This window comes from Medicago truncatula, chromosome 4 (genome assembly GCF_003473485.1).
Source record: "Medicago truncatula cultivar Jemalong A17 chromosome 4, MtrunA17r5.0-ANR, whole genome shotgun sequence".
NCBI classification, from domain to species: domain Eukaryota; kingdom Viridiplantae; phylum Streptophyta; class Magnoliopsida; order Fabales; family Fabaceae; genus Medicago; species Medicago truncatula.
The window spans coordinates 21,453,580-21,476,092 of NC_053045.1; the positions used below are offsets into that span (position 1 = coordinate 21,453,580).

At 35.0% G+C, this 22,513-nt stretch overlaps 2 protein-coding genes and 1 long non-coding RNA gene across 3 annotated transcripts; all 3 read right to left on the reverse strand.

Annotated features, from left to right (window-relative positions):
- Nucleotides 1–12,019: 12,019 nt before the first annotated feature.
- LOC112418271 (uncharacterized) lies at nt 12,020–12,460 on the reverse strand. The gene is made up of 3 exons (XR_003008524.2): nt 12,380–12,460; nt 12,213–12,290; nt 12,020–12,129 (listed from the first exon to the last, which is right to left on the reverse strand). It is a non-coding gene; the product is annotated as an uncharacterized lncRNA (long non-coding RNA).
- Nucleotides 12,461–12,859: 399 nt separating this feature from the next.
- LOC112418272 (ATP-dependent DNA helicase PIF1-like) lies at nt 12,860–13,864 on the reverse strand. Its single transcript, XM_024774583.1, has one exon. The coding sequence runs from the start codon at nt 13,862–13,864 to the stop codon at nt 12,860–12,862; it is 1,005 nt and encodes a 334-aa protein (XP_024630351.1).
- A 697-nt stretch (nt 13,865–14,561) lies between these two features.
- LOC112418273 (uncharacterized) lies at nt 14,562–16,742 on the reverse strand. Its single transcript, XM_024774584.2, has 3 exons — nt 16,011–16,742; nt 15,742–15,925; nt 14,562–15,634 (listed from the first exon to the last, which is right to left on the reverse strand). Exons 1-3 carry the CDS (start codon nt 16,740–16,742, stop codon nt 14,562–14,564), a joined length of 1,989 nt encoding a protein of 662 aa, XP_024630352.2.
- Between the last annotated feature and the right edge of the window lie 5,771 nt (nt 16,743–22,513).

The window sequence follows — 22,513 nt, forward strand, 5'->3', positions numbered from 1 at the left end:
TCTATGTTGATGACATAAACATAATTGGGACTCCCGAGGAGCTTCCAAAAGCCATAGATTGCCTAAAGAAAGAATTCGAAATGAAAGGTTTTGGAAAGACAAAGTTTTTTCTCGGATTGCAAATCGAACATTTAAATAATGGAATTTTTGTGCATCAAGAAACTTACATAGCAAAAGTATTAAAACGTTTCTACATGGACAAATCTCATCCATTACCTACTCCAATGGTTGTTAGATCACTAGACGTGGAGAAAGATCCTTTCAGACCTCGAGAAGAAGGTGAAGAACTAGTTGGTCTTGAAGTACCATATCTTAGTGCAATAGGAGCACTAATGTAGCTTGCTAATTATACGCGTCCAGATATATCATTTTCTGTCAACCTATTATCAAGATACAGTTCTTCACCTACACAAAGACATTGGAATGGGGTCAAGCATGTATTTCGTTATCTTCGAGGTACAATGGATATGGTTTTGTTTTATCCTAAAGTACCCAAACTAGAATTAATTGGTTATGCAGATGCGGGTTATTTATTAGATCCTCATCATGGGAGATCACAAACAGGTTATTTGTTTACAAGTCGAAATACAACAATTTCATGGAGATCTGTGAAACAGACAATAACAACAACATCATCAAATCATGCGGAACTTTTAGCATTACATGAGGCAAGTAGAGAATGTGTTTGGTTAAGATCCATGCTTCAGCACATCCAAAAGAATTGTGGTTTATCCTTCGAAAGAATGGATGCAACAATAATTTACGAAGATAATACAACATGCATCGCTCAGTTGAATGAAGGATACATTAAAGGAGACCGAACAAAACATGTAACGCCCTAGTTATTTATTTAATTAATTTTATACTATGTGGAGTATATATATATATTTATATATGTTGATTGGTGATTTATGTGGAGTATATGCATATATTCGTGTATATGTGATTTTTGAATGTTTTATGTGGTGTATTATTTTAGTATATGGTTTATTTAATAATAATTAAAATAAGTATGAAATATTAGTTATTTTGGAGTTAGGGGGTTATTTAATATTTATTAAAATTAATGGGGAGTTAATGGAAATATTAGGGAGTTAAGTTAGAGGGAAGTTGGGAAATAGATGTCAGAAGCAGTTTACGTGAAACCAAGCCAAGGGAGAGAAAACCAGGAACAAGAGAGGAGAACCAAGAGTTGATCATTGCTGTGCATTTCTTCTTCAATTTCTAAGGTAAGGGTGAGGTTTACTTCAATAGTATAGATTTTAAAGTCTGATTTGAGTTTAACAGGTTTTTGGAGTGAAATTGAGGAATTGGGTTTTAATTGAATTTATGGTTTTTGGAGTAGATATTGCTGTTCTGAAGTTAGAATTTAGTTTTGGTTGCATAGAAACATTCATTTCTCATCTGTAAACTGATTTGGGGAGTGATTGGAAGGAAAATGGGATTTTTGGGAAAAACCAGTTTTCTGCCCGTACAGAAGTTCATCGCTCGCCTCGCGAGTAGCTGTGCTCGCCATGGCGAGTGAGCAACTTCATCGCTCGCCTCGCGAGCAATCCAACTCGCCATGGCGAGTAGCCCAGATTAAAACTTAATTTTTGAAAAGTTGTTATAAGATGTTTTGGGGATGGTTTAAGGTACCTAGATGATTTTAATGATGAATGGTGGAAGTTTTAGGTTAGAAAGATGAATAGGGAGCTTAGAATTGGAGTTTGAGTGAGAAAATAGCATTTTTCCCGAGAGCACCTAATTTTCACTCGCCTCGAGTTCGCCTTGAACTCGCCATGGCGAGCTAGTGTTTTTGTGAACTCGCCATGGCGAGCAGATGTGCTCGCGAGGCGAGCTACTCAGTTCCTGAATGTTGAATTTCGTGCTTGAATGGTAGTACCTTAATGTTGTTGTATTGAGCATAGTTTCATGTAATTATGCATTATTGTGGTTGTTTTGATTTCTGGATTGATGATTGCTGATGATGAATGAAATGTATGCAAAGTAATGAATCATACATGTTGTTTAAGTTGAGTCACATGGAGTTGCATTGCATGGTCAGTTGTATGTAGATATACACAAGTAGGTCCATTGCATATGCATAAAACAGCGGTGAGGGCTTCGGTCCTGGAGTACTAGTTGCTCAACAGCGGTGAGGGCTTCGGTCCTGATGAATGCTTTAACCATTCAAAAGCGGTGAGGGCCTCGGTCCTGATTGGTACCACATGCATTACTGCATTTCATTTAAGAAGTCTAAGATGGTGTCTTAGCAGTGGTCATGTCATTTGCATGAGTCTTAGTGGTTATTCAGTTGTTATCTGATAAGATGAATTTGGTGTTGAATAGGTGATATATACATATATATGATACTCAAGGTGAGTATGGTGTGTTGTTGATGTTGTTGATGCTTGTGACTTATACCTTCATATGTTTACAAGATAATGTGTTGTTGATTAGGGTGTTAGATTCAATGGTTGATTTTAATATCTATATTTATTGTTGTGAATCTCACCCCTTCTGCTTGAAAACGTTGCCCTTCCTATGGGTAACTTGCAGGTGACCCTGAGTAGTTGGTGGTGGCTCAAAGTCGTGTCTAGGGCTCTGATACGTGGGATGGGATTTATATTTATTGTTATTGTTGCTTTTCCTTTCCATGTATCAAATTTTGGAACTTGTGGTGTGGAGCCTTTTATTGTCTTTGAACAATGTTGATGAATTATGCTAAGGCCTTTAATGCCGTAGGATGTTGTTGGATTGAAAACTATTCCGCTGCTATGTTTTAATATTTTATCAGGTGGTTTGATTAAATAGTTTTATTTTCTATTTAAGAATTTTGAAATTGCAATGTAGCATACCCGTTTGGTGAAATACTCTGATGATTATTGTTATTTATTTACTTTTGGGTAACGGGGTGTTACAATTTGGTATCAGAGCACGTTGGTCCGTCCGGCCAAGTAGTAGAGTCGTGTTGAGCCACCTAGGATAGAGTGTCAACTTTAATGTTGCTTTTTGTTGTTGTTCTGAGTTGTTGTTTGTCGTGTAGAATCTCGAGATGACTGGAAGTAGTGATGCTGCTCTTGTTGCTGCGCTTGAGGCTGTAGCTCAAGCTGTTCAACAGCAACCTAAGGTCGAGACTGGTGGTGATGGAACCAGGATGCTTGAGACTTTCCTGAGGAATCATCCACCAACTTTCAAGGGTAGGTATGATCCTGACGGTGCTCAGAAGTGGCTGAAGGAAATTGAAAGGATATTCAGGGTCATGCAGTGTTCCGAGGTTCAAAAGGTGCGGTTTGGGACGCACATGCTAGCTGAAGAGGCTGATGATTGGTGGATTAGCCTGTTACCTGTGTTGGAACAGAATGATGCTGTGGTAACCTGGGCCATGTTCAGGAAGGAGTTTCTGGGCAGATATTTTCCAGAGGATGTCAGAGGGAAGAAAGAGATTGAATTTCTGGAATTGAAACAGGGTGACATGTCTGTCACAGAGTATGCTGCAAAGTTTGTGGAGCTTGCCACATTCTACCCTCATTACAGTGCGGAGACAGCTGAGTTCTCCAAGTGTATCAAGTTTGAGAATGGATTGAGGGCCGACATCAAAAGAGCTATTGGGTATCAGCAGATCAGAGTCTTCTCTGAGTTGGTTAATAGATGCAGAATCTATGAAGAAGACACCAAAGCTCATTATAAGATTATGAGTGAGAGGAGGGGTAAGGGACAACAGAATCGTCCTAAGCCTTACAGTGCTCCTGCTGACAAAGGAAAGCAGAGAATGGGTGATGATAGGAGGCCCAAGAGGAGAGATGCTCCTGTTGAGATTGTTTGCTACAAGTGTGGTGAGAAAGGCCACAAGAGTAATGTTTGTGGAAGAGATGATAGGAAGTGCTTCAGGTGTGGTCAGAAGGGTCACAGTTTAGCTGAATGCAAGCGTGGGGACATTGTCTGTTACAACTGCAATGGGGAAGGTCATATCAGTTCACAGTGTCCTGAGCCGAAGAAGACTAGAGTTGGTGGTAAGGTGTTTGCCTTGACTGGTACGCAGACTCCTAATGAGGACCGACTTATCAGAGGTACTTGTTTCTTTAATAGTACTCCTTTAATTGCTATTATTGATACTGGTGCTACTCACTGTTTTATTGCTATTGAATGTGCTTATAAGTTGGGTTTGGATGTGTCTGATATGAAAGGGGAAATGGTTGTTGAAACTCCAGCTAAGGGTTCAGTAACCACTTCTCTTGTTTGTCTGCGGTGTCCTATATCTATGTTTGGTAGAGATTTTGTGATTGATTTAGTTTGTCTTCCGTTGACGGGTATGGATGTTATCTTTGGTATGAATTGGTTAGAATATAATCGGGTTCATATCAACTGCTTTAGTAAGACGGTACATTTCTCTTCTGTTGAAGAAGAAGGTGAGGTTGAGCTTCTGTCTACGAAACAGATGAAACAGTTTGAACGTGATGGTATTCTGATGTATTCTCTAATGGCACAATTGTCGTTAGAAAATCAAGCTGTGATTGATGGTTTACCTGTAGTGAATGAATTTCCAGAAGTATTTCCTGATGAGATTCCTGATGTGCCACCAGAGAGGGAGGTTGAATTTTCAATTGATCTTGTTCCAGGAACTAAGCCGGTGTCGATGGCACCGTACCGTATGTCAGCTTCTGAGTTAGCTGAGTTGAAGAAGCAGTTGGAGGACCTGTTAGATAAGAAGTTTGTAAGACCCAGTGTTTCACCTTGGGGAGCACCGGTGTTGTTGGTAAAGAAGAAGGATGGTAGTATGAGACTGTGTATAGATTACCGTCAGTTGAACAAAGTTACGATCAAGAACAGATATCCGCTTCCTAGAATTGACGACTTGATGGATCAATTGGTTGGTGCTAAGATATTTAGTAAGATAGATTTGAGGTCTGGTTATCATCAGATAAAAGTGAAGGATGAGGATATGCAGAAGACGGCCTTTAGGACACGTTATGGTCATTACGAATACAAAGTGATGCCTTTCGGTGTTACTAATGCGCCTGGTGTTTTTATGGAGTACATGAACCGAATTTTCCATGCTTTTCTGGATAAGTTTGTTGTGGTGTTTATTGATGATATCTTAATCTATTCCAAGAATGAGGAGGAGCATGCAGAGCATCTGAGAATTGTATTGCAAGTGTTGAAGGAAAAGAGGTTGTATGCTAAGTTATCAAAATGTGAGTTCTGGTTAAATGAAGTAAGTTTTCTGGGTCACATTATTTCTGGTAGTGGTATTGCAGTGGATCCTTCAAAGGTTGATGCGGTATCACAATGGGAGACTCCGAAGTCGGTAACTGAGATTAGAAGTTTTCTGGGTTTGGCTGGTTATTACCGCAGGTTCATAGAAGGGTTTTCGAAGTTGGCTCTTCCGTTGACACAGTTGACCTGTAAGGGTAAGTCTTTTGTGTGGGATGCTCAGTGTGAGAGTAGTTTCAATGAATTGAAGCGAAGATTGACAACTGCTCCTGTTTTGATTTTGCCTAAACCAGAAGAACCGTTTGTTGTGTATTGTGATGCATCTAAGCTGGGCTTAGGTGGTGTTCTGATGCAAGATGGTAGGGTGGTAGCGTATGCTTCTAGGCAGTTACGTATTCATGAGAAGAATTATCCTACACATGACCTGGAGTTAGCTGCAGTGGTGTTTGTTTTGAAAATTTGGAGGCATTATTTGTACGGTTCCAGATTTGAGGTGTTCAGTGATCATAAAAGTTTGAAGTATTTATTTGACCAGAAAGAACTGAACATGAGGCAGAGGAGGTGGTTAGAGTTACTGAAGGACTTTGATTTTGGCTTGAATTACCATCCTGGTAAGGCCAATGTGGTTGCTGATGCTTTGAGTAGGAAAACGTTGCACGTGTCAGCTTTGATGGTGAAAGAGTTTGAGTTGTTAGAACAGTTCAGAGATATGAGTCTTGTCTGTGAATTGTCACCTCAGAGTATACAGTTGGGAATGTTGAAAATTGATAGTGACTTCTTGAACAGTATCCGAGAAGCTCAGAAAGAAGATTTGAAGTTTGTTGATTTGATGACTTCTGGTAATGACACTAGGGATAGTGATTTCAAAGTTGATGATCAGGGTGTGCTGAGGTTCAGAGGTAGAGTTTGTATTCCTGACAATGAAGAGTTGAAGAAGTTGATTCTTGAGGAGAGTCACAAGAGTAGGTTGAGTATTCACCCGGGGGCTACAAAGATGTACCATGATTTGAAGAAACTGTTTTGGTGGTCCGGTTTGAAAAGAGATGTTGCTCAGTTTGTTTATGCCTGTTTGATTTGTCAGAAGTCCAAGGTTGAGCATCAGAAGCCTGCAGGGTTGTTGACACCGTTAGATGTACCGGAGTGGAAGTGGGACAGTATCTCCATGGATTTTGTAACGAGTTTACCGAACACTTCGAAAGGACATGATGCCATTTGGGTAGTTGTCGACCGGTTGACGAAGTCGGCACATTTCATCCCTATTAATATCAGTTATCCGGTAGCGCAGTTAGCAGAGATTTATATTCACAGTGTGGTGAAGCTTCATGGTGTTCCGTCTAGCATTGTGTCAGATAGAGATCCGAGGTTCACTTCTAGGTTCTGGAAAAGTTTACAGGACGCCTTGGGTTCGAAATTGAAGTTGAGTTCGGCTTATCATCCTCAGACAGATGGTCAGTCGGAGAGGACAATTCAATCATTGGAAGATTTGTTGAGAGTGTGTGTGCTTGAGCAAGGTGGAGCTTGGGACAGTCACTTGCCTTTGATTGAGTTTACTTATAACAACAGCTATCACTCGAGTATTGGTATGGCACCGTTCGAAGCCTTATATGGTCGGAGGTGTAGGACTCCTTTATGCTGGTTTGAGTCGGGTGAGAGTGTTGTATTGGGACCGGATTTGGTTCATGAGACTACTGAGAAAGTCAGGTTGATAAGAGAAAAGATGAGAGCTTCGCAGAGTCGACAGAAGAGTTACCATGACAAGCGAAGAAAGGATCTTGAGTTTCAGGAGGGTGATCATGTTTTTCTGAGGGTCACTCCTTTGACGGGTGTTGGTCGGGCTTTGAAGTCGAGAAAGTTGACTCCTAAGTTTATTGGTCCGTATCAGATTTCAGAGAGAGTTGGTACAGTGGCATACAGAGTTGGTTTGCCACCACATCTTTCGAATTTGCACGATGTGTTTCATGTTTCTCAGCTTCGGAAGTATGTTGCGGATCCTTCTCATGTGATTCCAAGGGATGATGTACAGGTTAGAGACAACCTGACAGTTGAGACTATGCCATTGAGGATTGATGACAGAAAGGTGAAGTCTTTGAGGGGTAAAGAGATTCCTCTTGTTAGAGTCGTTTGGGGTGGAGCGACTGGTGAAAGTTTGACTTGGGAGCTGGAGAGTAAGATGCGGGAGTCGTATCCGGAGTTGTTTGCTTGAGGTAAGATTTCGAGGACGAAATTCTGTAATTTGGGGAGAGTTGTAACGCCCTAGTTATTTATTTAATTAATTTTATACTATGTGGAGTATATATATATATTTATATATGTTGATTGGTGATTTATGTGGAGTATATGCATATATTCGTGTATATGTGATTTTTGAATGTTTTATGTGGTGTATTATTTTAGTATATGGTTTATTTAATAATAATTAAAATAAGTATGAAATATTAGTTATTTTGGAGTTAGGGGGTTATTTAATATTTATTAAAATTAATGGGGAGTTAATGGAAATATTAGGGAGTTAAGTTAGAGGGAAGTTGGGAAATAGATGTCAGAAGCAGTTTACGTGAAACCAAGCCAAGGGAGAGAAAACCAGGAACAAGAGAGGAGAACCAAGAGTTGATCATTGCTGTGCATTTCTTCTTCAATTTCTAAGGTAAGGGTGAGGTTTACTTCAATAGTATAGATTTTAAAGTCTGATTTGAGTTTAACAGGTTTTTGGAGTGAAATTGAGGAATTGGGTTTTAATTGAATTTATGGTTTTTGGAGTAGATATTGCTGTTCTGAAGTTAGAATTTAGTTTTGGTTGCATAGAAACATTCATTTCTCATCTGTAAACTGATTTGGGGAGTGATTGGAAGGAAAATGGGATTTTTGGGAAAAACCAGTTTTCTGCCCGTACAGAAGTTCATCGCTCGCCTCGCGAGTAGCTGTGCTCGCCATGGCGAGTGAGCAACTTCATCGCTCGCCTCGCGAGCAATCCAACTCGCCATGGCGAGTAGCCCAGATTAAAACTTAATTTTTGAAAAGTTGTTATAAGATGTTTTGGGGATGGTTTAAGGTACCTAGATGATTTTAATGATGAATGGTGGAAGTTTTAGGTTAGAAAGATGAATAGGGAGCTTAGAATTGGAGTTTGAGTGAGAAAATAGCATTTTTCCCGAGAGCACCTAATTTTCACTCGCCTCGAGTTCGCCTTGAACTCGCCATGGCGAGCTAGTGTTTTTGTGAACTCGCCATGGCGAGCAGATGTGCTCGCGAGGCGAGCTACTCAGTTCCTGAATGTTGAATTTCGTGCTTGAATGGTAGTACCTTAATGTTGTTGTATTGAGCATAGTTTCATGTAATTATGCATTATTGTGGTTGTTTTGATTTCTGGATTGATGATTGCTGATGATGAATGAAATGTATGCAAAGTAATGAATCATACATGTTGTTTAAGTTGAGTCACATGGAGTTGCATTGCATGGTCAGTTGTATGTAGATATACACAAGTAGGTCCATTGCATATGCATAAAACAGCGGTGAGGGCTTCGGTCCTGGAGTACTAGTTGCTCAACAGCGGTGAGGGCTTCGGTCCTGATGAATGCTTTAACCATTCAAAAGCGGTGAGGGCCTCGGTCCTGATTGGTACCACATGCATTACTGCATTTCATTTAAGAAGTCTAAGATGGTGTCTTAGCAGTGGTCATGTCATTTGCATGAGTCTTAGTGGTTATTCAGTTGTTATCTGATAAGATGAATTTGGTGTTGAATAGGTGATATATACATATATATGATACTCAAGGTGAGTATGGTGTGTTGTTGATGTTGTTGATGCTTGTGACTTATACCTTCATATGTTTACAAGATAATGTGTTGTTGATTAGGGTGTTAGATTCAATGGTTGATTTTAATATCTATATTTATTGTTGTGAATCTCACCCCTTCTGCTTGAAAACGTTGCCCTTCCTATGGGTAACTTGCAGGTGACCCTGAGTAGTTGGTGGTGGCTCAAAGTCGTGTCTAGGGCTCTGATACGTGGGATGGGATTTATATTTATTGTTATTGTTGCTTTTCCTTTCCATGTATCAAATTTTGGAACTTGTGGTGTGGAGCCTTTTATTGTCTTTGAACAATGTTGATGAATTATGCTAAGGCCTTTAATGCCGTAGGATGTTGTTGGATTGAAAACTATTCCGCTGCTATGTTTTAATATTTTATCAGGTGGTTTGATTAAATAGTTTTATTTTCTATTTAAGAATTTTGAAATTGCAATGTAGCATACCCGTTTGGTGAAATACTCTGATGATTATTGTTATTTATTTACTTTTGGGTAACGGGGTGTTACAAAACACATTTCTCCAAAATTCTTTTTCACTCATGATCTTCAGAAGGATGGTGATATCAGCATTCAACAAATTCGGTCGTGTGATAACCTTGCAGATGTTTTTACAAAGTCACTCCCAAGTAATGTTTTTGAGAAACTTGTACTAAAAATTGGTCTTCGTCGTCTAAGAGATATTTGTCTTCATGAGGGGGGGAAATAAAAGTGTTCTGCACTCTTTTTCCCTTCACCTAGGTTTTATCCCATTGAGTTTTCCTGGTAAGGTTTTTAACGAGGCAGTTCACACTCAAAAAGGATATAGTACTCTTTTTCTTTCACTTGTTTTTTTTTTTCCCCATTGGATTTTTATTTTAGTAAGGTCTTAATGAGGCATATCCGCAATGGACATCCAAGGGGGAGTGTTATAAATATTAATAGTGGATGTCCAAATAGTAAATAGGTTTATGAGCCATACTAATAGGTTATTGGGCTTACTTCATAAGCTACTCTATTTTCCTATAAATAGAACTCATTTGTAACAGTGAGTGATACATCAGTGAATAAGAATACTGCTCCTATTCTCTCTTCTTCTCCTTCTCTCTATTATTATCATCTCTATTTACTTGTTTCTAAGATTTTAGAGGGAGATAGTTCAGAAGTGGCCGCCATTGATCTTTACTGTGATTTCTTTCGGTTTTGCTGAGTCGCTTAAGTCTGTGTTATTTTTTCTTTCTTTGTTTTATGCTGCTGTCTGTAAGGTTACTTTGTGTTACTTGTTTTTCTTTGTTGGTTCTTGTTTATATATAAGTGGTGGATTGCCTATTTGTAGGTTTGGTTTTGGGTTTTTGGAGGCCTGTTTTGCTGTTGGAGGCGCTCCCTTTTGTTTAGTGTGATAATAAATATTTGCTGTCATAGAAAAGAAAAAAAAAGTGCCGCCATTGTTAACCTCACAGTGTGTTTGCTTTGATTATTGATTGTTCTTGTTTCAACTAGTAAGTTCCTAAGAACATTTTTTTGGTATCCGATTTGATTTTTTTTTTATAGAAGAGATGAATGAAGAATGGGTTATGATTTTACTGGTGTTAGATTACACAATGGACGTGGTGGATTTGATGGTGTTAGAATTAATGTTTTGTGTTATTGATAGTTGTTGTTGTTGTTTTTGGATTTTTTATGTTTTGAAATTTTTATGAATGTTGTAGAAGATGATGAGGATCATGAACATTGCAAAGATGCTCGCTAGAGAAGAAGAGGAGAAATGAAATTGAGAATTTTAATTTTGCATTAGGGGTATTTTAGGTATTTCATATCGTTAGCATTATTTTATGAAGATCATGATCAGGAAGGTGAAGATCTAACAATCCCTTTTGTGATAAATAGATCGAACGGATAAAATTAAGAAAATTAATAAGGTCTACCATAGACCATTTTTAAGGTTGGTCCACCATAGACATTTAAAGTTAAAGTTAACTGTCGGGATTTATTTGGCAAACGGAGAAAAATCTGAGGGACCAAAACGTACATTTTATTAATTGTGGGATCAAAATGAAAACTTGAAATTAATTAGAGGACCATTGAATCAAACTAGCGTCCAGACGGGCACTCCCGTGCCCGTCTGTCCGCTCTTTCTACTGCGCTAACGCATGTATACTTTACCTTCTTTTTTTTTGCATAAAATAAATTAATATATAGTTTGCCTTTCTCAAATATTGGTGCCCTTTTTTGTTTGTGTGTTGTGATAGAATATGTATACAATATATTTACCCTTCTTTGTATAATTTAATTTCATCATAAATGAAATATGTATGTGGATGACATGAAAGCATTCCCAGTTATATGGTCATGATAAGTAACACATATTAAAACAAAGATAATATAACCACATATCAATATAAACACATTAAAACATAGATGAAATGAAAACTATATTTGAAATCATATTCAACATCATAAAATCAGAAGCATTAATAATAATATTGTACTTTTATCATCAATTATATTTCATTTGTCGTCATTGGTGGAATTTGATGGAAGGCCAAACATAAAAGTAGAATCAGAAGCATGTCCAATTTCCCTGTATTTCATTTGATACAGATGACTTTTATTAGTCATTAACCGAAAAGAATAAATTGTACGTGAAAAAGGCTATAAAATATCATTTTATAATTTAAATAGTTGATTACCTTTTAAGAATTGCAGTTAATTCTTCGTACACCCCTTTATCGATAATTTCTTGTCGTTCGAAAAACTACAAATTAATTGCAAAATGTTATATGAAAATATAATTTATGGAACACCATATATATAAGAGTAATATATAAAGCTTATAACAAAAAAAATAAAAAATAAAAAACCTGATGAATAGAGATATCTTGCTTTAACTTTGATTTTGTAGATTGATAGCTCTCTGTAGTTATTGGTTTGTGCAAATTGCTAAAATAAATAAATTATTGTTTTGTCTCAAAGATGAATTAGTGATAAATAATATATTTGATAGATAATATTTTTATTAATGAATGCATTAAATACCTATATTTTCTTTGAGCCAAAATTTCTCTTTTCACAATATTCCACATATGTGTTTTATCTGTTATTATTGTTGAACCCCACCCAAGAGAGTACACCTTTAGACGATGAATCTGTCATTAAAAAAATTTAGTATTAATGAAATGATGATGAGGTTGTCATAGGAAGACATGGTTTTTGACACCAAGGTAAATACCTTGTCATCAATGTTGCACATAGAAGAAAGTGACTCCTCATCCTTCCAAATGTTCCATTTTTTCTGAAACTCTCCCTCCTGATTTTCGTGAAAGGTTTGAAACATGTTATTTTCTATCATTAGTTGTTGAAAATAACATGTTAATTTAAGATTTAAGTGTAACATACCTTTTTTTCAAAGTACATATCAAGATGCTTTTTTTTCAACTGCTTACATAGATGGAAGATATCACTATGTTCTAACTTGCCTGCATAAAAAAATAAAATAAGATAATATTATATATTGTTTTAAATGAAAATGATGTAATGTTTTTAGTTAATTTATATTTATGATGACGTACTTGTGTATGTTAGATGTTAAATGTAATTAATCATAAATACCTCTGTTTATGAGAACAAAATTTCCTTGTAAACCACATTTTTTGTGTACTCTCCGTCCTCCCCTTCCAGTTTTCCATCCTTAATTAACACTCTTGTTGTGGCTCGAGAAACACCTCTAGATAAAGCAACATACAACTGACCGTGACTGAAAACATGTCGTGGAAGATAGATTCCAACTTTCGGAATTGTTTGCCCTTGTGATTTGTTTATAGTGATTGCAAAACTTAGTTTGACAGGGAATTGTTTTCTACTTAGCACAAAAGGAAGTCATGCACCTTCAGCGGTTTTAAGCTTAATCCTGGGCAAGAAAGCTCTATTTCCAGCGTTGCTTCCTGTTAGTATTTCGACATCCAATAAATTTCGGAATAAACCACGACATAGAAGTCTTGTCCCGTTACAAAGTCCATATTTGGGGTCTATGTTGCGCAACAACATCAATGGAGCTCCCTTTTTTAGCTTTAAAATATGTGGTGGTAAACTTCCAGTTGCAATTGTGTTTAAATATTCCTGTTGATATAAGTTATGCGTGTCACCCTCAACCTCGTCAAATGACATTAGATTATGTTCTTCTCTAGGAAACTGGTCAATAATTATGTCATTCAACATTTGCACATCACGGTTCTTTGGAGTGAGTATGGCTCTTTCTACCATATAAGATGCATCCCAAACATGGTTTTCTAAATGAGGAAATGTATGTTGTATGAGATTATGTATTGAACTTTCTCCCTCCCATTGTATTCCGATTTCGTTGGGTACCCTAACCATATCATCTGATTTGGTAGGTTCGTTGCCATCTCCAATTCGCATAAGAAATTCTGCAAATTCATGATCATGCATTGATCGCATATTTTGGCGTAGATGTAGGACCTTTGTAATGGCCCATAAATTAGACCGAACGATGCATGCATTCATCATTTGCGATTTGTTTGCCTTTGTAATAACTGGAAGCACTTGACGAAAATCTCCCCCCATAATAACCACTTCCCCACCAAATGGTGCATTGCTACCCATAACATCTTGTAGTGTTCGATCTAATGCTTCTACACAATACTTGTTTATCATGGGGGCTTCATCCCAAATGATTGATGTAGCCCTTTTCATGAGTTTCGCAAGGTCGCCTTGCTTAGGCATTTTGCATCTGGAAGATGGCTCTATCTCGAAGGGTATTCTGAATCGAGAGTGTGCAGTTCTTCCACCGGGTAATAATGTAGCAGCTATACCAGATGAAGCCGTTGCTAAGACAATGTCTCCTCTACTTCTCAAAACTGCCATTATTGCTCGATAGAGGAATGTTTTTCCTGTACCTCCAGGACCATCAACAAAAAAAACAGCGCTTTCTTTATGATTGATGACATTCATAATGGTGTTGAACGCAAACATCTAATCACTATTTAACTTTTCAACAGATTGAATGTCTTCATGTGGAATTTGGACTGATAACTCTTCCAAAATCATTTTTGGCACTCCATCACCTTCTATTGTTTTGATAGTTATCGCAGGAAGATCATAATCTTTGATAAACTTTCCGTGAAGAAGCAAGAGATCCCTCAATTCTCTCAATAACTTATTAGTTAAGTTATCTCCCACGATATTGTTTGTTAGTTGATAATCTTCAACCATGTGGGGGTAAAATTCATTAAACAGACCTCTAACATCAGTTGGCTCACAAAAAACTAATATAGTGGCAAACAACCATCTTAAAGCATATGGCATACGCTGATTTGACGCGTCAACCATGCATTCTCGAATACTACTGTCGCTCTCCAAAACTCCATGACACTCTGCTGACATTTTGAATGTGTGACAGAAAGTTCCATTACATGTGAGAAGGTATTCCCAACTTGTTGGACCTCGCAAATGAGATAATAGGACACGTAAGTAGAATTTCTCTCCTTCATATTCGACCAATAACTTGTCGGTTATTTTTTCTTCTCTGCCATTTCTTAACCCCTTTTTTCCAGCAATAATGCTATGGAATCTGTCTGTACAATAAATTACTAGCATATGGATCCATTTGGTTTAGTGCAAAGAATTCTGTGAGCATTGTTTTTGAATTTCGGTCATCATTCAGCACAGCAGCAATTTGTTGATGGTTATAATATCGCACTTGTTGATGATTTGGTAAGTGAATTTGCAGTCTTTCAACGGAGGGATATAACTTGTATAAAGTGAATTTAAATATTCTCCATAATGCCTCTGGAGCACAAATCCATCTTGCATCTACAAACTGCTGAATTTCATCCATATTTGTTCCTCTGTGAACTTCCATTGCGACACGATCAGGTCCCTTGTAAACATATTTGTAGAGATATTTAATGCTTTTGATGCTGCTGCATACCTCAACATTTATATGACAGTCATATTTTAACAGCAACCATGGATTATAAGGAACCACCCATCTGTTATCTACATGAATATTTCTATTAAGAGAAACTGGTTCATTAAATTGTCTTCTGTATTGAGGATATGAGTCATTTCCTTGACGGGTCTCTTCTACAAATTCTTTTGGATATCTCTTCTTACATTGCCCTTCTTTACTCATGCATGGTGACTTTTGATCCAGCCTACCGCATGGCCCATGAATCATGTGTTTTAGGACTGCCTCATACAATTGAGGCTCAGATTCAACCTTTGGTATTTCTGCTCTTACCACCTTATCATAATCTTCTGGTTCTCGTAACTTGTCATTGTTATCAAAGATTAACAACATATGCACATGCGGGAGACCTCGTTTCTGAAATTCAGTTACATACATATAACTTTTAACATTTCCTAAGACACCTTTAGTTATGACATCATCCTTCAATTGCTCAAATTTAGAGCGGAATATTCTTGTTAGCAAGTCAGGACGATCTTGTGGGGTTTGATTAGGGCCAAGTTCAGAAGTGATCTCAGACCAAGAAGGGTTACATGTCATTGTGAGAAAAATATCCGGTTTACCATCTTTAAGCACAATGGCCATACCGTCTTGGTATCTCTGTGTCATATCTCGTTTACTACCCATAAATGATGATGGTAATATTGTCCTCTGCCCGACATTTGCTATGAAATTTTTTTTGCAATGTGTCGGTAATAGAATGTAAAAAACAAAATATATATATATATATATATATATTAATATCATATAAAAAAATTGTTTAATCTTATACCTGCGTTATTTTCCCCATCATATAAGGCATCCTGCAACCCCTGGTATACCTCAGACCGAATATTATTCTGATTTCTCCGCATCCACCTTAGTCTTCCAGTTTCTATCTTAACATAGTTATCAACAACATATTGTTGTAGAAGTCGACCAGATTTTAACAATATAGATCGGTCATTTGCACGAATCTATATTAAATGAAATAATTTATTATATAGATTTTACACCTATATTTAAGTATGTAAGTATTATGGGCATAAAATTATTATGTACCTGGAGCATGTAACTATAGTATGCCCGACATGAAATCTTTGTTCTAGAAGAATTTCTTGTTTGGAGGTCCCAACCATATGTACCAAAGGGAAACAATAACGGATATTGCAATGGATCATAATATCCCATTGTTTCTTGAACCTTTTGTAGATTTCCATCGTTGCTGAAGATGTTTATATCACGTCCATGTTCCAGTGTTACATCATCACCGCCAATAATAATTGCAGCGACTTGTGAAGCAGATGGGAGATTATATTGAGGTTGATTTGATGGACGCTCCTTAATAAGAAGCCTACACTCGTGAACATTTGGCTGAAGTGCAAGCTGTCTTAAATTATGCACAAAAGGATTGTATTGGTGGAGCATATTTTGCAATCTACGCACAACAACTTGGTTTAGTTGAGGGTTTTCTATCATTCTATTTTGAAGCTCATTGTCCGTATCATAAATGTACAATTGTAAAAATCGCGGCCTAGAACCTTGATTTGGATGAAAACCACCTATTTTGTGGTAAATTGATCCTTGGGCAGGGAATGTGTATATACCACGACTTGTAGCATGCATTGTTTCATCGATATGAACACCCAAGGAAGTGAACGACATAACATGGTTGTAACCTCTAATATTTTGTCTAAAATGTCGACCTTCAATTGTAGTGTCTGAAAATAACTGCCGCAACTCTTCGGGAGCAGCTACTTGTGTAACTGTCGCATTTCCATTTTTGCAGCACATATATTGGGTTTCTTTGTAAAACAATTTTGCATTGCATCGTCTACACGTACGTGGTGTAGGGAGCAGAGCGTTGATCATCATGACAATATTTTTGAAATTTCGTGCACTGTTATGTATTGCTTGAAATGTACACCATGGAACTGGATGTTTAAAGGTATATAATGTTATGATAGTCAAGTATAAGTAACTATGTTTCAACAATGGTATAAAGCAAAGAAGTTTAAAAAAGTTCGAGAAATCGACGTATTAATAACTTATAATTGTGAATTGTGAATAATAAGTCTAAAATGTTAATAAGAAAAATAAAAATTCATATTTGTTTACTAATATTTTTTGGTAATACATAAATTTAGTTGTACCTTGATTGTAATACGATGTTGCGTCATTAGGTGTGGTGTCGGAGACGACATTTGATGTTGGAGTCTCTGAAAAAATATAGTGAATTCTTATTAGGAAAATGTGGCTAAATATTAGTAATTATAAAGATATATAATTACTAAATTTAACTAAATAATTGTTAGAAAATATCGTGCTTACCACTTGTAGTGTCATCACTATTTCTTCTACTTGGTTCCGCTTCATTGTCATGAGTTCCTTGAAAATATTATGAATCAATATGACGGTATATAAGTTGTAGTAGAAAGCACAAAGGTTAATTTATTAAAAATGAGTAATATAATGTATATTCTTATATAAGTATTTGTAATTGAAGTAAGCTTGAAATAAATTAAGAAACAATTTTATTATGTCACTAACCAGATGTGGTGTTATGGAATCGTCGACGACTACTTGGTCCAGCCACATTATCATGAGTTCCTTGAAAATATGCTAAAACAAAATGGTGGTATGTAAGTTTTAATAGATAATACGAAGGTTAGTTTATTAAAAATGAGTAATATATTGTAAAGGCAATTTGAGTGTATTGGTACACCAAATCCTTAAATTAATAGTTAAATGATTTATTTTTTGTAGGAAAAAAATATTTTCTATCACCTATAATTATAATAACTAAATCTTATTTACCAAAAACGTCAACACAATAAAATTTGATTTTTCTGAATTCCTATTACTCATAATAGATAATTTTGATTATTTTTTACAATAAAATGTAGAAAAATTTAGTATGATTTTTCTAAAAAATGAAATGATGTTTTTTCTTATAAAATGATATTTTCTAAAATATATATGTCAACAAACACCTATTTCTTTCATAAAAAATGATAGTTAATTTATAAAAATGTAAGCGAGAGTACCGGTACACCTTAAATTGCGGGTGTACCGTAGAAGTTCCCTGTTGTAAATTGTTATAAATATTTGTAATTTGAAGTAAGCTTGAAATAAATTAAGAATCAATTATTTTTTTCTTATCACTAACCAGATGTGGTGTGATTCATTCGTCGACGACTACTTTTTCCAGCCTCATTGTCATGTGTTCCTTGAACACATGACGATGTGAAATTAAAATTTGTCAAATCATTAAATGGCATCATGTGATCTCTGTTTGTTTCACTTGTTGTCTGAGGTTGTTTTCCCTTTTCTTTTGATTTTCTATAATTTGTTCGCCTTCTAGACAATTCTTGTTGTCTTTGATCGGTGCTCATATTTTGCCTCCGATTTCTTGCATTTTGAGTTCGTCTTTCCCTTTGCAAATCCCTTGAATGTTGGCCGCGATTATTTTCCATCTTATTTTGATGTTTGTTGATCTGTGCAAATGAAAGAAGCGTTTAAAAATTTATTATCAAAACCAAAAATGAATGATGGTAGATGGAAAAATTATTAAAAAAGTGCCGGAAGGGAATAAAAAAGGGAAAAAAATTATGAATGTGGACTATGTTCTAAAATAGTATGAAAATGAGATTGATATTTTAAAATCTTCAAACTAATACATGTTAAAAAATAATCATTTAAACGTGTGACAAATTTTGTTTCAATTGGAGCATAAAAGAATGAATAAAGGAAACACTGTATGTTTTTCAAAGATTTGTATCCAGCTTGCCTGATTCATTAAGATTTGTAGATTTTTCTCAAACATGTTATTAAGATTTGTTCAAATACCATTATGTAAGGGGAAACATGGTTAAGAGACATTCATGTTATTTGTATATTTACGTTCTAGAAAAACAATCATTTTTAGAAAAGCAATCTCGCAAAAAATGGTTAAGAAAAATATGGTTAAAAGTAATAAATCAACCTTGTTATTTAATCATGAGAGGAAACACTATATGTTCTAAAACATAGTATCTTAATCAATCATTTAAACGTCTGGACGCTAGGACAGTATATATTTTTATTAAAAATTTATTAAAAAAGGATATAAATCTTCTTAAATAATTAATTTTTTTTTTTTATGCAGATCCAGCTTTTTAAAAGACAATTTTTTGTTCCCACATAAACCAAATTAAACTAAAGATTGTGAACATATTATAAAATAATTTATTTGAAATAAAAAAAGTAGACAACTATATTATTTCTTGAATTAACATAGCAATAAGAAATATTGTGACTTACGCAAACTCTTTCAGCAAAGAAGACTGAATTGTCAAAAAATGAGAGGATTAGAAGTCCCTTAAATCCAGATCGCTCCTTATGTGCAGCTCTCTAAAAATTACATTAAGCATAACCAAAAGAGTCACAACCTCAAAATTGAGTATACATTTATTTTTCATAACAATTAGTTCAGTTATTAAAAAAATAAATAGTTTGTAATTTAATTATCAAGGCAACTGTATAAGTTTTTGCATCGGTAGTAATATTAGTATTAATATTTGGTGGTTCTGAGCAGGTTTAGTAGAGGCACTTACAAAATGTAGGCATTGCCATACAGATTCCCATTGAGGGACAAAATTGATAGAAAGATTAGTGTGTTCATTTTCATTGATGGAGGCTTTGTCATTCATATGATGCGGTTAAATATTAATCTTCAAGTAATGAAGACATGTTCTCTAAAAAAAAAAGTAACGAAGACATGTAGTATAGTTACAACCTACTTCCTATATCTATAATTAGAAAATGGAAGCATTGATATATATATATATATATATATATATATATATAGTGATTCTCTTTGGTAGTGTCTCTAGTAATTATAATTGAATTTACACTCTTTCTTTAATGCACATATGTACTATTGTCGGTTTCTATTGCTATTTATATGGTTGTTGGAGTTGAAACTTAAAAGATCTGTGGAAATCATGATTATTAACACATATGGTGAAAAGTTATGAGTTACTTCCTTATATTTAACGCATATAAACTAAAAGTTATGAGTTTATAGTTGTTTACTGTTAAATCTTATTGAAGTCATAGTATATACCAACTTAACATGATCATTTATAAAGTTTATGACACACAAAGGTACACAAAATTCACCAACTTGTATGTTATCCAAATTAAAGAATAATGCAAAATAATTTAATGAAAGTTAGTGGAACCTGTATTTTCTTGTAGTAGCCAAAATTGTTTGAAATGGTCCTCCACGTGATATCCACAAACGTATTTCTTCTTCTCTCAATAATGTTTCAACCATTCAATTGTTCAATGGATTTGGTTAACTTTAATTTCGTTTGATTTTTGTTTTGGAATAAATGATAGTTTTTTCTGTTGTGGAAGAAACAAATGATGGTTGTAAGTTGCAATTGTTTCAAGGTTTAAACTACCTGCAGTTTTCTTTTTCTTGCACCAGTTCTCATTGCATAGGTATTGATTTTATTTTTTTTGCAGCAGTTACGCATACGTATAACTTCTTGCAGTCATCAGTATTATATAGGCACTATTATATAGGAATAAAAAGCATAGTGATAATCAATTAAAGTGTTGTAATCAACAACCACCAATTCTTTTCATATTTAATTTAGAAATCACCAGTTACGTACACGGTATAAACTACCTCCTATTATTTTTCTTGCAGTTTTCTTTTTTTGTTTTGGAATAAATGATACTTTTTTATGCATAGGTATAGATAACAGTTACATGAAGTTATTCTTTTTTTTTTTTTTATTAGTTAAAATGAAGTTAAAGCAGTGAGTAAATTAGAGTAACCGTTGAGGGTAAATGTGGAAGTAAATTAGGCTACACCAAAAAATAGTATTGGCATTATATATAGGTATAGATAAAAATAATAAAATAATGGTTTATCTATACCTATATATAATGCCAATACTATTTTTTGGTGTAGCCTAATTTACTTCCACATTTACCCTCAACGGTTACTCTAATGATAGAAAATAACATGTTTCAAACCTTTCACGAAAATCAGGAGGGAGAGTTTCAGAAAAAATGGAACATTTGGAAGGATGAGGAGTCACTTTCTTCTATGTGCAACATTGATGACAAGGTATTTACCTTGGTGTCAAAAACCATGTCTTCCTATGACAACCTCATCATCATTTCATTAATACTAAATTTTTTTAATGACAGATTCATCGTCTAAAGGTGTACTCTCTTGGGTGGGGTTCAACAATAATAATAGATAAAACACATATGTGGAATATTGTGAAAAGAGAAATTTTGGCTCAAAGAAAATATAGGTATTTAATGCATTCATTAATAAAAATATTATCTATCAAATATATTATTTATCACTAATTCATCTTTGAGACAAAACAATAATTTATTTATTTTAGCAATTTGCACAAACCAATAACTACAGAGAGCTATCAATCTACAAAATCAAAGTTAAAGCAAGATATCTCTATTGATCAGGTTTTTTATTTTTTATTTTTTTTGTTATAAGCTTTATATATTACTCTTATATATATGGTGTTCCATAAATTATATTTTCATATAACATTTTGCAATTAATTTGTAGTTTTTCGAACGACAAGAAATTATCGATAAAGGGGTGTACGAAGAATTAACTGCAATTCTTAAAAGGTAATCAACTATTTAAATTATAAAATGATATTTTATAGCCTTTTTCACGTACAATTTATTCTTTTCGGTTAACGACTAATAAAAGTCATCTGTATCAAATGAAATACAGGGAAATTGGACATGCTTCTGATTCTACTTTTATGTTTGGCCTTCCATCAAATTCCACCAATGACGACAAATGAAATATAATTGATGATAAAAGTACAATATTATTATTAATGCTTCTGATTTTATGATGTTGAATATGATTTCAAATATAGTTTTCATTTCATCTATGTTTTAATGTGTTTATATTGATATGTGGTTATATTATCTTTGTTTTAATATGTGTTACTTATCATGACCATATAACTGGGAATGCTTTCATGTCATCCACATACATATTTCATTTATGATGAAATTAAATTATACAAAGAAGGGTAAATATATTGTATACATATTCTATCACAACACACAAACAAAAAAGGGCACCAATATTTGAGAAAGGCAAACTATATATTAATTTATTTTATGCAAAAAAAAAGAAGGTAAAGTATACATGCGTTAGCGCAGTAGAAAGAGCGGACAGACGGGCACGGGAGTGCCCGTCTGGACGCTAGTTTGATTCAATGGTCCTCTAATTAATTTCAAGTTTTCATTTTGATCCCACAATTAATAAAATGTACGTTTTGGTCCCTCAGATTTTTCTCCGTTTGCCAAATAAATCCCGACAGTTAACTTTAACTTTAAATGTTTATGGTGGACCAACCTTAAAAATGGTCTATGGTAGACCTTATTAATTTTCTTAATTTTATCCGTTCGATCTATTTATCACAAAAGGGATTGTTAGATCTTCACCTTCCTGATCATGATCTTCATAAAATAATGCTAACGATATGAAATACCTAAAATACCCCTAA